The sequence below is a fragment of the Manis javanica genome, chromosome 12 (assembly GCF_040802235.1).
Source record: "Manis javanica isolate MJ-LG chromosome 12, MJ_LKY, whole genome shotgun sequence".
Classification (NCBI taxonomy): Eukaryota; Metazoa; Chordata; class Mammalia; order Pholidota; family Manidae; genus Manis; species Manis javanica.
The window spans coordinates 77452426-77468362 of NC_133167.1; the positions used below are offsets into that span (position 1 = coordinate 77452426).

Below are 15937 nucleotides of genomic sequence, written 5' to 3' on the forward strand. Positions count from 1 at the left end.
ATTCCCAATTTGTTACTAACAAATTCTTATGCAGGAATTTAGCTTAAGGACAAAAAAAATGAGGCAAGCAAAGGGGGAACAGCTGATACCCCAGACAGCCCTATTCAAGTTTATGAATGATTTACTCTTAAGGGTGGCAGGACTTACTGCAAATGAACGTACAGGAAAGTGTCAGCTGCATTGTGGTTCAACCAATAGACGCACAGCTCCATCTTGGCTGTTCACTAGACTGCATTACAAACAGATGATACCACCGCTTCAACAGCATCCTTCCAGACAAGAGGTAGGTTTATATGATCCTTTTCATTTAGTAATATATATCCTTATGATGCAATATAAAAATATTTTACTGTAAAAAACAAGCAGAAAGCTTTGTTCCTACTAAAGAACCAAAATAGCAATGTACTCATTTCATAGCTTGGTAGGGTTTCATTATGAAAATATGAAGACTGCCTTGTGCCATTTAATAAGCACTCTTACCACCTGTGCCTTAATGGAAAATTCATGACATTTTCTATGAACCTGATCTATACCCAGACCTTAGAGTAAACCACAAGTATTTGTTAAGTGGTTACCTGCTAATTTCATTTTCTCTGAGCTATTTCATTTCAGCAGTTTGGTCTGTCTTAACAAAGGGTTTTTCTTAAAGAAAAATCTAGACTAAAAGCAAGTCCTGGTCTAAAGCTTTCTGAGTATATGTGCAAATTATACTGGTTGGTAAAAAAGCGCTTACAAAAAAGTTTGTTACATTTTAACAAATATGAGAAAACAGATCAAAATCGTTTAGTTAACTTTGGGTGTAGACACAGAGAATGTCAAGTAATTATCACAATTGTGATTTTTTTATATAAAAAATAAAAAACCTAAAGGTATCACTATGTAGGCTGCATTTCCTGTAACCAAAGAGATCATTTATAGAGCTTTAGATCATTTCTAACATTTTAATTAAAATAATCCATTGTTGTGAAATTTTAAAGTCTATATTACTGTAATATACAAGTTATGCTATTATTAAATGAAAACCTTAATAACCTTGTTTTTTATATGCCACAAAAATATATATTGATCACACTATTTCAATGTTAGTTATTCTTAAACTGATCCTCAAAATAAATACATAGTATGTTTTTCTGAAGAACTACATTTTAAAAGAAAAATATGTCCTAAGACAAATTGGTTAAGAGAGGAGGGCACGATACCTGTTAAGATAGTTAAGATTATTTTCATGAAAGTAACCTTTCATGTCTACTAAAAATTACTATTAACTGCAGACCAATTTCTAATTTTATAACATTCAAGCATTAAAATATTACTTAGTAGATGCTAGAGTTCCAGCATATTACCTATAAATGATGACCTAAAGATCCAACTTTTGCCCTTTTCTTCACTGATAAATCCATTTAAATTTTAAATGATTTTTTTTCATAATTTTTATTCCTTCCATTTCTTAGCCAACATTCAGACAACATGAGCAAAGTATCCCTTATAGAGCCCAAAGGTTGCTGTGACATGATACAGGTCTCCCCACATTCAGCACAAGATGATTAATTACCTAGAAATATTCCTGCTTACTCTGCAAAGAATGAGACCCCCAAAAAAGTCTGAAATAGAACAGTTAATTTGTAACTCAAATTTCAGGTAAATTGTAAGCAGAAGCCCCTACTACCCACATTAATTTAACACTATAATCATTAGCCTACATTTTACTAGTAATATAACTACACTTAGCACAGATGGAGGCTCACGACTGCTTTACCGAACTGACTGGAGGCATGGCTTATCTCAGAAAATCCCAGGGCTAAGCCAGTTGTTCTATATTTAAAGGCCATTTTGATGAAATGACCGTATTTCAAAGTGATATGCTTAAAGGCACTAGAGAATTCAATTCGAGGGCTTTTACCATAAATAGAACAATAGCTTAATTTTATTCCGACCTGGTGATTCAAGGTTCCAGAACAGTTCCAAGTCCTAGCCCCATAAATATTTCACTAGGGCCTTTTAAAATGAGAGGGAGAAAAAAAAATAGGTGAAGAGAATAGATCAAAAGTAACTTAAACTAAAAATAAATACAGTATTTACTTTAATACTTGCCATTCTTGTAGTAAATTTTAAGGAGTTGGGAATCTAAAAAAACACACAGACTATCCTACCTTTTTATCATTTTCTATTTTTTCATAAACATGTTTATAACATTATTTAATATAAATTTACATTTTGATTTAAAAAACAATCTCAGAATATGAGAAAATCCTAAAGGCAAGTATCTTGCTGCATATCTGTCTTATCCATCAAAAGATTTAGATTTTACCCTAAATTTAACACAAAAAATTGCTACAGCTCTACTGTACTTTGAAAGAACCACATTAAATATAAGGTGGAAAATGACTCCATGTTAGAGGGTTAACTTTTCCAGATACGCCCAGAAGCTAACTAAAGAGTGAATGTTTAAAGCTGCTCATTAGTTATCAATACACTTCTAGGAGGCAAACTGTTATCATTTGCCACATAAACTTGACCTGTACATACTTTTCTTAAACTGCTTAGATGTTTCTAGCAACACTTCTTACAAAGCCCTTGCAGGTGGCACACACTGCTATCCATCGTCATTATGGCAAGCATAATTATTATACACATATTTGTGTGTGGATAAGGTACACAGTCTCACCAAAATGACAAGTGTTTACTAAGCCCAGTCGTCATTGTTTTAGAAGTGATCCAGAAGACTCAACAGATGTATTCAATAGATGTGCAGACTTTTAAAAGACAAAGAATACTCTTGAAATATGTTAGTTTGGGTTTTGAGTAATATATTCAAATCATTCAAAACCTAACAGAGTACACCTTAAGAACAAGGTACACCTTAAGAAACCTCACACACATTCCTGAGCCCCTACTCTCCAAGCAACCCCACAAGTTATTGTTATTACCTGAATTCCCCCTTCTGAGATTTTTGTGCAGATATAAGAAAGTAAAAATATGTTATTTCCCCCTTTCCTATACAGACTATCCTGCACCTTGCTTCTTTCACTTAAGGGCATATCATAAAACCCTCCATATCACATTGTAGTTACCTCATTTGTGTATGATATTCAATTGTGTGGATACGCTACATTAATTTTAACAAAACAGCTCCTTGATGGGTACAACTTCAAATACTTGTTCCCCCCTCTCCTCTCTTTTTCTTTCTTTCTTTCTTTTTTTTTTTAGGGGCAAGGAGGCCTGAAAAATATTAAAGTTGTCCACTTGTATCTCAAAAATAAATAGAATATAAAGTTCCTTAAGCCAACTTTCTAATCATTCTAAAATCTCATTGGAAATAGTAATTACCTTCATTAAGTCTTCATAACTTCTCCCCAGTTCAATAGTCAATACAAATTTTAAAAGGCCTAGTGTGATAATAAGTTAAAATACAAGGTAGTAACTTCAGTATAGTTTCAACTATGTATGAGTTAAAAGATTGATACAGCAATTTCTAGGAGGAAAAAAATTAAGTTTGATATGTTAGGGAGATTAGGGTTACTGGATGAAGTTTTTCATTTTTATTTAAAATTGCTATAACAATCAACAGTGAAATATTGCTGAAATCAATAGTGAAAAAACATTTTTAACATTAATAAGGCAGATTAAACCAATTTAAGGGGCGCAATGTGAAAACTGCTTCACTGTACTGTCTCCTCTCTCCCTATATTGTTCTCCTTGTAGTCACTTCTAATACCAGATTTAGAAGAGAAAACTTCAAAAGCAATCCCAGAGTTTAAGAAGGAATCAGTCGTAAAGGCCTTAGCAGAAAGTGCTGGAGAGGTCCTAGGTTAGCCCAGGTAAAATTATTAGACCTTCAAGCAATTCTTCCTGCTCTTTTCCAAGTCAGGAAATGGAACTGTCCCCTATTTACTCAAGGCCCTATTCTTCTCTCTCTCTTCTGTTAGTTCTGCTTTCCAAAAAGGACCCGACATTCATTCACACTGAGGTAAAAATAATTTAACAATGTGCTGACCAACCCCTCCCACTCCCGATTTTTCTGCATTGTAGTAATGCTAAAAATCTTAAAGGAGTTCCAAAGCTGAACATATTTAGGCATTTGTGTCTGTGCGCGCGCGTGCGCGCACACACAGACAGACAGACACACACACACACACAGACACACACACCATACTATTAGGAAGGCTGGGTCAAAAAGGACTTGCCTTTGCCTCCATATGGGTCAGTTTCTATGGGGCACTTGACTACTTATGCGCATGGTGATTAGAATCAGAGGTGGCAACAATGCAGAGGTTGGGAGGTCTCCTATCAAGACAGCCACGATATCCACATTACACAACTGGGCACTACTGACACCATGTTCTACATCAATGGCACCCAAAACAATACAAATGGTACTCCCTGGAGCTGTGCAACATAGCAACCCAGCTTTCTGTAAGAATGCGCTAACAAGGAGAAATAGGAACCCTCATACACTGTTGGTGGGAATGTAAATTGGTATAACCGTTGTGGAAAGCAGTATGAAGGTTCCTCAGAAACTAAAAATAGAAATACCATTTGACTCAGTAATTCTACTCCTAGGAATTTACTTACCGAAAGAAAATAAAATCCCTGATTTGAAAAGATAAATGCACCCCTATGTTTATCGCCACACTGTTTGCAATAGCCAAGATATGGAAATAACCTGTGTCCATCAATAGATGAATAGATAAAGATGTGGTATATATACACAATGGAATATTATTCAGCCATAAAAAGAAAAGAAATCCTCCCATTTGCCACCACATGGATGGATCTAGAGGGCATTATGCTCAGTGAAAAATGCCAGATGGAAAAAGACAAATACCAAATGATTTCACTCATTTGTGAAGTATAACAACAAAGCAAAACAGAAGGAACAAAATAGCAGTAGACTCACAGACACCAATAAGGGACTGGTAGTTATCAAAGGGAAAGGGTTGGGGAAGGTGGGTGGGAGGGAGAAGGAGACTAAGGGTCACTATAATTCACAATCACAATATAGGTAGGTCATGGGGGGCAGCAGAGCATGGAGAACACAATTAATGACTCTATAACATCTTATTACATTGACAGACAGTGAGTGACCACAATGGAGGGGGTGAGGACTTGATAATATGGGTGACTGTTGAACCACTGTGTTGTATATTTGAAACCATCATAAAATTGTATATCAATGATACTTTAATTTTTTTTTAAGTCCTCACCTTTTAAAATATATATACTATTTCTAGATGAAGTAATTTGCTGTCTGGGATTAGTTTAAAAATAACCTATGGGGTGGAAGCAAGTGGGTAGAGATATAAACTGGCCATGAGGTGATCAATGAAGCTGTATTATGAGCATATGGGAGTTCATTATACTTACATTTCTGCACTACCTTTAAGTTTTCTTTAAATGAAACTCTCACACAAGTTATCTCCAGCACTTAGAAAAGTATGTGGTACACAGTAGGTAATCAATAAACATTTGTTTACAAGATTGAATGTCTATTTTACAATTACACAGGAAAGAAAAACCATGAAAAGTTCTTTCTTCATACAACTGACAATAGTCACTGAATTAAGGAAACAGAATTATGCTTTTTATTCATCTTCCAAAACTTTCTTAGTATATGAATATCTTACTTTTTAAAAATAAGCTTAAAAATTCTATCAATTGATAGATGAAGAAGAAATGGCCCATATATAAAACAATATTTATTATTCAACCATTAAAAGAAATGAACTCTTGCCATTTACAACAACATGAATGGACCTACAGGGTAGTGTGCTAAGTGAAATGTCAAAAATAAGACAAATACCATATGATTTCACTTATATGTGGAACCTGAAAAACAAAACAAATGAAAAAAACAGAAATAGACTCAGAAACAGAATAAACTGGTGGTTTCCAGTGGGGGCAGGATGGGGCATGGGCTAAATAAGGGGCTCAAGAGGTACAAACTTCCAGTTATAAAATAAGTTAGGCATAGGGATGTAAAGTACAGCACAAGGAATATACTATAATAATACTGAAATAACTGTACTGTACTAGTTGGTAACTACACTTAATCATGGTGAGTATACAGTAATATACATAATTGTCACTATATTGCCAAAACTGAAACCAACTTTAAGCAACTTTAACCTACATTTTTATTAGCCTTGTCATTACTTGGCTTTTCTTTGTCTACTGTTTTTCAGAAACAGTATTTCCTGATTCATGTCACCTGTCCTCGAAGTTTAAAGGAGTAAAAACAGGAGGCAGAAATACACTGAACCAACAAGGTGAGAAGGGTCCACAATGGTAATGAGAAAAGCTTTTCCAAGGGCAATCTGAAGAACATGGGCTTAACTATGATTCTTTTTGTAGGTAACAGCTCACTGACCACACTGTTGTTGTCACATTTTAAACCAAATGACCTGCTTTTTTCCCATTTTAGCAGTTAATTTCTGTATATGAATCTTAAACATATATATTTGTCTAACAAATAATATATATAAAAATATATACATATATAGTACAGCTTACAGGGTATATTAGCACAGAGAAAAATTCAAAATTACATTCAAGCATTAATTCTAGCAGAGAAAAGGGAAGATTCACATTGCCTATACAAACTTACTAAAAACCTTAGTACTGTGATTTGAATTGAGAAATCTGTAGAGCTTGGGTACATATACTCATTTTCTACTTTGCATAGATTCAGAAGAGCAATACAAGAAATGGAATCTCAAAGAATGGCCTCCCTGAACTCTAGCCTCTGGAATGAAACTACCACATCTGTTTATCAGTATCTTGGTTTTCAAGTCCAAAAAATTTACCCTTTCCATGATAACTGGAACACTGCCTGCTTTGTCATTCTGCTTTTATTTATATTTACAGTGATCTCTTTAGTAGTGCTGGCTTTCCTTTATGAAGTGCTTGACTGCTGCTGCTGTGTAAAAAATAAAACTGTGAAAGACCTGCAAAGCGAGCCTAACCCTCTTAGAAGTATGATGGACAACATTAGGAAACATGAAATTGAAGTGGTCTAGTGCTCTACCTAAGGTGAAGAAAATCTTTGACAACAGCCTTCAACTACTAAAAAAAAAAAAATTCTGAGGCCAGTTGATATTGCAAAAATGACTCGACTTTGATTAAAAGATTTCTACTAGAAGAGTAAAACAAGTTCAATATGCACTTTTTGTGTGTGTGTCATTAAATGTACAGTGAAACTTCACAAATGCGAATAATCTATTTAAAATGACACTTCAAAAAGTGGTTGAAAGAGAGGAGGAGCCAAGATGGCGGCGTGAGTAGAGCAGCGGAAATCTCCTCCCAAAACCACATATATTTTTGAAAATACAAGAAAGACAACTCCTCCTGAGAGAGACCAGAAGACACAGGACAACAGCCAGACTACATCCACACCTGCGAGAACCCAGCGCCTCGCGAAGGGGCTCCTCTTCTTCCTTCCTAATTACAACCCTTTAGTAGAATTCATGCCTCATATCGAAAATTACCAAGTATCATAATTCTTCATAGAAGCCACAGGGCATAAATATGCAAAGAAGTAAAAAGCTAACCTTTTCAAACAATATGGCTTCTCTCTCACTTACCAGCTTTACATTTCCCTGTATGGCCCCAGAAGACGGCTGGTTAGCCAGAGACGGGTAAGATTCCTCAAGGGAGAACAACCTAAGACAGGCACAGTCGCAGGGGGGACATCAGGTGAGAAATTGGGGATCGACAGAGGTGAGGCTTAGACCCTCACCCCTCCTGTTTTGAGAGAAATCTTCTGCATCCATGGATGTTTTGTTGCCCTTGTCTAGCTTGGATTAATACTTAGTCTATAGGCACACACCTGATCATCTACATTTGCCCTCTTACAGCACTAAATTATGTTTTCTACCTTTATCTTGCCTCTACCTACCACTTCAGCATTTCATTAAAAATAAAAAAGGGGGAAATGTGGGATTCACATATAAATCAAGTATAAAAATCAAATGAATAATCATATCTGACTTGATTGTTTATAGTTCATGATGCATGATCAAAACCGTAAGTTTCTGTGATATGACTGCCCTTGCACTGTTCTCCATGTAAGAACTTATTCACTATGTAAGAACTTGTTCACCATGTAAGAACTTGTTTGTTATGTTTCCGAAGATTGGAGACTGTTGAGAATTAGGCTTGGGGTTGATTAATGATTGTGCATTGAGTCCCCTACACAGAATTTTATTGCTGTTAACAACCATTTGATCAATAAATATGAGAGATGCCCCCTCAAAAAAAAAATTTCACTTACAAATAGAATGAGGATTCAGAAAATGGAATTTCAATGTCATTTCTTCCCACAATGCAACTCACTCTAACTATAATAAACATAAATAAAAATTTTTTAAAAAGTGGTTAAAAGAGTCCTAGAATTCAATATTAAACAGCAAAAGGTAAATGGAAAAACATAAGCAAGGCTAATGATGCCAAAATAACTTATATCTACACAACCCATGTGGGCTAAAACGGGTACTACTATCCTCCATGTGTCTTCGTAATAAAAAGACAATTTAAAATCTAAATCCAAAGTTAAATACTTCCATACGTAAAGTCTTCATATATAAAGTCCCTACTTACTAAAAAGCAGTAATTTTCTAGTTCATTAGAAACAACTTCTACATCTTTTTACTTAAGTTTTATGTAGGATTAGTGTTTAAAAAGTCTCAAAATATTCAGGAAAGTCAGCAGTACACTTGCATAAAATTTAATTGCTGTTTGGCAAGAAACATGGTCTAAGATGGCTCAGCCTATTTTCAAACTGAAACATCCTAGTATACCCGCTAAGCGGCATTTCTTGAGCTGGTTCTTTCACTTTGCTTCTCATGTTTTCATTCAAGGGCTAAGATGCTCAATGCAGGAAAGACTGCAAAAAAAAAGAGCCAAAAGATAGCACCCACTCAACCCCTGTTAAGAAATATGAAAGTTTCATTTCTTAACATTCTAAGGGCTGTACTGACTCATATTTTATAACCCTAATACTACTACTTCACTAGCGCCCATGAGCAAACCAAAGCATGTTCTTAACCACTATACAGAAACTGCTCTTAGACCAGAAATGCCACGTGGGAAATTATTTCAAAAGAAAAAAGCTCAAGATACAAAGATATTTCCAATAGCATTATTCCAAATAATAAAAAATTGGAAATAACAGCCTTTAACTAAATGTGCCACATCATGATACGTGTGCAGTGGTATATCATGATTTCCATTTGCACTTACCCAATAACTAATGATGTTGAAATTCTGTTCATGTGCTTATTTGCCATCTGTATACGTTATTTATGGACTGAAGTATGTCCCCTCCTAATTCACATATTGAGTCCTAGCCCCCAGCACCTCAGAATGTGACTGTTGTATAGGGCCTTTACAGACATGATTAAGGGAAAACAAAGCCTCTAGGGTGGGCCCTAATCCACTCAGACTGGTGTCCTTATAAGAAGGGAAATTTGGGCACACACAGAGATGCAGAGATGCGAGCACACAATGGAAAGATCACGTGAGGACAGTGAGAAAGCCGCCATCTGCGAGCCAAAGAGAGAGGCTTCAGAAGAAACCAAGCCTGCTAACTTTGTGATCGGGGACTGCTCGGCCCCGGAGCTCTGAGGAAATAACTTTCTGTTGTTCAAGTCATACCCCATCTGCAATATTTCTTTATGGCAGTGGTACTAATGCAGTGGGAATGTCTCTTTATGTCTTACCCATTTTCTAATTAGATTTTTTTGTTTTAACTGTTGAGTTTTGCGAGTTCTTCATATATTCTAGATACAAATCCCTTGTTGGTGTTGGATATGTGAACTGCAAAATGATTCCCAGTCTGAAATTTGTCTTTTTATCCTTTTTATAGGGACTCTTACAGAGCAAAAGTTTTAAATTTTGATGAAATACAGTTTTTCAGTTCTTGTTTTTATGGGTCATACATGTTTTTGGTGTCATAGGATTCTGTCTAGCAATTAGATAAGGAATATTTTCTCCTATGCTTTTTTTAAGTTTTATATTTTATGTTTTACATTGAAGTGCATGATTCATTTTGAGTTAATATTTTGTGTGATGTGGAATTTAGACTAAGGCTCATTTTCTTTGGCCTACAGATGTCCAATACCCCACTCTCCTTATTACATACTTAAGTAAATGTTAACATCTGGGGAGTGATTTCTCCTACTTTGTTGTTTTTCAAAATTATTTTAGCTATTCTAAGTTCTGTGCCTTTTCTTAGGAATTTCAGAATATGTAACTTGCTTTTAATAAAAATATTTTAGCAGGATAGAAAGCATGCATACAAAAATATAGGTAATGTATAAATGTCCATTTTAAAGAGTGGTAAAAAAAATCTTAAGAAATAGAACATCATCAATATTCTTGAAGCTGTATGTATGTTCTTCCAAATTAAACTTCTCTTTCCTCACTGTCTTAAATTCAAGTATTTCTTTGCTTTTCTTTATATTTCCTTATATTTTTACTATTTTTATAGTATACTAAAACCATAGGTTTTAAAATTTTGTCTGGCTTGATGTGCATATAAATGGTATAATTCTACATGTATTCTAAGTTACCTTGTTTCCTCAAGATTCACTGATGTTAATGCATACAGCTCTTGTTTATCAATTTTTGAAGCTCCATAGGATTCCTTTGTGTGACTGTAATACAGTTTATTGATCTAATCATCCAATTATGATCATTTGAATTGTTTCTTTCTTTGCATTACAAAGAAATAGGCTATTGATATTTTTATACCTAGTGTTTATGTGCAAGAAAAATCTCTAGTATTTTTGCCTAAGACTGAACTAATCTAGTCATAGAGTAAGTAGGTGCATCTTCAGTTTTACTAGATACTGATCTAACTTGTGTTCTAAAGTGTATCAGAGTTCCTATTGAGTGTATCTTGCTTTGTCCTCTAAAAATATGTCTTCTGATTCTTTTTAAAAGATGTAGGCTATTCTGTTAAATGGAGATCGCCCATATGTGGGACCAAACAAAGACCACCCAAATGAGAACAAACAATTTATTTACTCTGAGCTTGCTAGGACAAGGGAGTTAACTACCATCGCTTGCATTTGGTAGATGCTCAAAGACAGGCACAGAGTGCGAAAACTTTATAGTGAAAAGAAAGAAAGACCTGGGGTGTACTGGTTAGAGCCTGGGGACATAGAGAAGCTGGAAGCAGGCTAACTGGAGGCATTATGTGTTTGGTTTGGGAGCTTATTTGGCTTTCTCTGGTTGATCCTGAGTTGGAAGCTGGCACTAAAAAATAGGGAAGCTGGCAGTCACAAAGTCCTGCTCATTCTGGGCTGCCTGCTGTGGAGATTTCTGCTTGGCTTCCTGGACTGGTTGTTGGGTCAGAGTTCTATCATCACATACGGTCTGGCCATTGTTCATTTATATATTCAGTGTTTCATATAATATGTTACGCCATTGTCCTTTTGAAGGACATGTCAGTAACATTTTTCATGTTTTTGCTATTATAAATAATGCAGGCATTTCAATTTGATAAAATAAATATCTCAATCAATGGATATGAAACTTTTTTGTTTCAACAGATATTTTTGACTTGCCCTGAAACCTGTCATTCTAATTTTTCTAATGGTATGATTGTGAAGCTTCATTTCAGGTAGGTGAGTCCAAGATTGCTTTTTTCTTCTAAAATACTGATTGATGACGATCAAGCTAGACATATTGTAATGACATTATAGTGTAATGAGATCATTTATAATTGAAGAAAGTAGGGATTACCAAGCTGCAATAGAATGATGAATGAATGGCTTATTAGTTTGGTTGTTTTACATCAGCTGCTTTTGTGTTGTAACTCAATATAGAAGGGTGTTGGCAGTTAGATTCTATAATCCACTTGAAAAAAGCACAAAAACTTCTTTTAGAAGTAGAAAGTGAAATGCCTGGAGTAAGAGCCAAAGGAATAAAAAGATACTTTATCCACAAGGGAACAAAGTTTGGGAGGAAATGAGAAATGAGATACAGGCGAGAAATAATAAAAGCGCTTGAAAATACGAAAAGACAATTGTAATGGAATAGGTAGTAAAAATTGGACACGGTGAAGTGGTTTAAGAATTTGAAACAAAACATAAAAGGATGATACAATTCAAAAGCATTTTTTGAGTGCCTCCTTGTGAAATTATCTTTGCTGGGGAAGGTATTAAGAAAATGGCAATTCAGAGGCTCCAATCTCAGAAACCCCACATTTTGTATCATGTTGGAAATGGTATGGTGGAATTTAATAGAAACTAATTCAAACTAGTTTAAAACTACACCGCCGTGGTGTATTTACATTTTACAAAGTTAAAATAATTTCTTATCTTGGAAGCACTATATATATTTTTTCAGAAAACTGGCAGTATCAACAATTTGTCCCTGAAAACAGAATCATGTTTGTTTTGTTTTGGCTTGCTATTCAGTATATTGGGGAATGGGATACTCTGATTAATCAAATATTCTGGTTTATATAAAGTGACCACTTTCATTTCATTTATGGTGTATGTATACCATATCTGCCAATAGCACCCTTGGCTCTTCCAAACTGTCTCCCTTCTCCAAAACTGCTTTTCTGGGACCCTAGACTCAAGAACTTGTACTTAACTTTGATTTTTCTTTTTCTTGAACTCTTTCTTTTGCTTCAGGTTTGTTGGTATGTCATGATTCTTTGTTGGTAATAATACAGATTTAACCTTTTTTTTCCTTAATCTCACAGTAATCTCTTTATATCTGAAATAATTCAGCTATGCTGGGCTCCCTACTTTGGCCCCTCTGATAATCTCCTGCAATCCATTCTCCTTCTCAAATAAGTTAAAGTCCATGGCACTGCTTTCAGGACTATCCTCTTAACCGTCCTTATTGTCCTTAGTAGCACATGGGACTGAGACACCCTCACTACGTTTCAAGGTCTCAGGCCAGAGGGTATATGATTCCATGTGCCTAGATGTAGCAATGAGAATAACTTGATCCAAACAGGCCTTTTGACAGAAACAGTCCCCAGGATGTGGCCTGTGTGAACTAAACTCCAGGAGCAGACAGGATGTTGTACATTTAAGAAGAGGCAGTAGAGAGAGACAAGGCTGTGAACTTGGGTAAATTATAAAATAGTCACTGGCTTCGGGGAGGGTTATATGGAGTAATGCATGTAAAACACTGAGAGTCATGCCTGGTGCATAGAAAGCACTAGTAATGGTTAGTTAACATTTTTATTCCCGTTTACTGCTGAGGGAAATGAGGCACAGAAATGTGTATATTAGATTATCTTTATTTCTTTTTGCCACGCATTATAGACCCTTTGACACATAAGTTCCCTTTGTGGCTTTTTAATGTAAAGTGCAGTGTTTTAACCTCCTATAATGCTGTTGACAGATTTGCTTCTTTAAGTCATGCTCAGCTGATGCAGAACTAAACTTTACAAAATTCCGTAAAACTTAATCAACTCCTTTATGCAAAACATAAGCTTCAAATATGGGATGATTATGCAAGAACAAGTTGTCTATTTGACCCAAAACACCAGTATCTGTGATAACAATGAAAGGGCAGAATTCATATTCATGAACCATCATAAAGCCGCTAAAATCTTTCAATTCATTTGTGAATACTTTTATTTGTGTCAGTTTTAAGCAGAAAGTGACATACAGAAAGTGATTTCAATCCCATATACAAAGTATTCTGTTGTTAATTTTAGGGCTTTGTTTTGTAATATTAACAATGGGACATAGATGTGGCAGGTTTGCACAATTTCAAACTGAACACGGGGAAAGGGCACACTTCAGAAAATTACTATCCATAATAAATGGGATAAAATAATAAAAGTGTGGAGTCACTGTTGGAAATGAGGAGGCAGATGCTAAAAAAAGTTATTAAATGACTCTGCCCTGGAGAAGAAAGGTTCGTCTAAGCAAAAAACTACTTTGGGAACCAATGCTCAAATAGAGTGAAAGTCAGAACTACATTCGCTGAAAATGAGGCATAGGCTTTTAAATACTTTCTTCCTGTTAAAAGGTCTAAATTTTGAAGCCGTGAACAAAAAAATTAAGCCTTTCATGCGTGTTGTTTTAGATTTCATAAAGTTTGGTGTAACTGCCTACTAATTGCACATTGGAAAACCAAGCTTCTGAGAAAAGAGAAGAAGATGATGACAGAAGTTAAGTAACTTATACAAGGTGCAGCAAGGATAAAACACCCAACTTCCATTCAGGTGGATTTGCCCCCACTTTAAATGGATTTTAGAAACTTAAGTTTCTCAGTCAAAACAAGCAGTAAAAAATGGGCAAAGGACTTGCATAGATGTTTCTCCAAAGAAGATATGCAAATGACCAATAAACACCTAAAAAGATGCTCTACATCACTGGTCATTAGGGAAATAGAAATCAAAACTACAGTGACATACGACATCACACCCATGAAGATGGCTATATCAACAAAACAAAATAATAAGTGTTGATGAGGATATAGAGTAATCGGAACTCTTGTGCACTGTCGGTGGGAATATAAAATCGTGCAGCTTTTGGGTAATAGCTTCGCAGTTTCTTAAAAGTGGGATCTTTGATAATCAGTATTCCAGGGAATTCAGTGAGACCTTATTTTTAGAAACAACCTTCTGGGTTGTACAGTACTTAAAATGGCTACTCAATTTGTTTTAGGAATTCAACATTTTTTTTGGTAGTCTCAGTTTCAATAGCAGTTCATATTCAAACTGCAAGAAGAGACTTGTCTATTTCAGCCTGAACTAAATTACCTGTGATGGATCTGAAAAGTGTACACTTATCTGTTACATAAAGTATAACAAGTCACAAAAGTCAAACAAATTCTTCTCAAATACATCACATTCTGTGGTATTTTTAGCAAATGCTATTTTTATATTTGATATTTTAGCTCAGATGCCACGTTAGTAAGGAATCCAGAGCTGGATTGAGATTAGGCTGTAACACTCTCAGGCCTAACACATTTCATGGAAAATGTACAGACTGCTAGGTAGTCTCTTATGGATTCAAGAAATCAGACACTCTTATTTATTTGGAACCATGAGTGCTATGCCCCTACGTGCAATGCTATGGCAAAGAAAAGACTCCAAATTTCTAAATAACTCCATTAGTGCCACACATGACGTTTCCTGGGTGGTACTCTGATCTCTGACATAGTGCTAACACAGAGGGTTGTAGGTTTCACTCACTTACACTAAGCCAAGGCAGGCTTATTTGTTCTTGTTTTCTCTGCAACCTAGAGCCTTGCCTTCATCAGATCCACTGCTTGCCTGGTGCCGGCAAGAAAGGACTCAGGCAATATCTGAATTTCCAATAATGACGAGGATATTCAAACTTGAAGAGGGCATTCAAAGAGTAGCAAAAACAAAATAGAAAATGGCAATGTTCAGCTGAACTCAGAAGGATTTCCTTGTTTCTGTTTTTCACTTTGCTTATGGCTAGACTAATGGCCTCTGTTGTGGGAGAAGGCTTATTAGGGAAGTGAGACCTCCCATCAGCTAGAAGGATAACCGTATACGGAAATGGTGACATGATCAGATGCTGTCTGCATTCAGTATGGTGATGGAGGCACAAGCTATTTTTTCTTGCTAATTGGTTACTGCCTTTTTTTTAAAGGAAAATCAGATAGATACTCATTTTATTATACAACAGTCTAAATAAACTCTTAACAAACTTGATTTCAGAAAATGTTTGCTACTGCCCTTAGTGTACAAGCAAGAAATTAGTCACCCAAAGGGTCAGACCAAATATCGATAAATTTATTTTTTCTTCTATGAGGAAATAATAATCCATTTGAGATGAACAAACTCTTCCCAGTTCCAGAATGCCAGTCAAAAATGATCTCTTATAAAGTCAATCCATGTTAATTTACTCTGACTAGTGTCTATGAAAATATGTCTAACAACCATGTAAAGATATGCTAAGCATGCATACTCCTTTAATTCTTCAAC

General features: G+C 35.4%; 2 protein-coding genes across 3 annotated transcripts in view; one reads left to right on the forward strand and one right to left on the reverse strand.

Moving 5' to 3' along the window:
- The window catches only part of LOC140845301 (uncharacterized), a 175199-nt gene that overhangs the window by 33930 nt on the left and 125332 nt on the right, over positions 1–15937 (reverse strand). The gene's annotated exons all lie outside the window — the stretch shown is intronic.
- On the forward strand, positions 154–11629 carry LOC140845133 (small integral membrane protein 18-like). 2 transcript variants are annotated; one of them, XR_012123841.1, is made up of 3 exons: positions 154–283; positions 6183–6266; positions 11553–11629. XR_012123841.1 is itself a non-coding variant. In XM_073218879.1 (3 exons), exon 3 carries the CDS (start codon positions 6705–6707, stop codon positions 7014–7016), a length of 312 nt encoding a protein of 103 aa, XP_073074980.1. In that variant the 5' UTR covers positions 154–283; positions 6183–6266; positions 6683–6704; the 3' UTR covers positions 7017–10629. The 2 variants fall into 2 exon arrangements, 1 of the variants encoding a protein (XP_073074980.1); XM_073218879.1 differs by lacking the exon at positions 11553–11629 and adding an exon at positions 6683–10629.

Bases quoted from the DNA above. Each gene is read 5' to 3' on its own strand.
- LOC140845133 (XM_073218879.1), top strand. From the start codon at position 6,705: ATGGAATCTCAAAGAATGGCCTCCCTGAACTCTAGCCTCTGGAATGAA.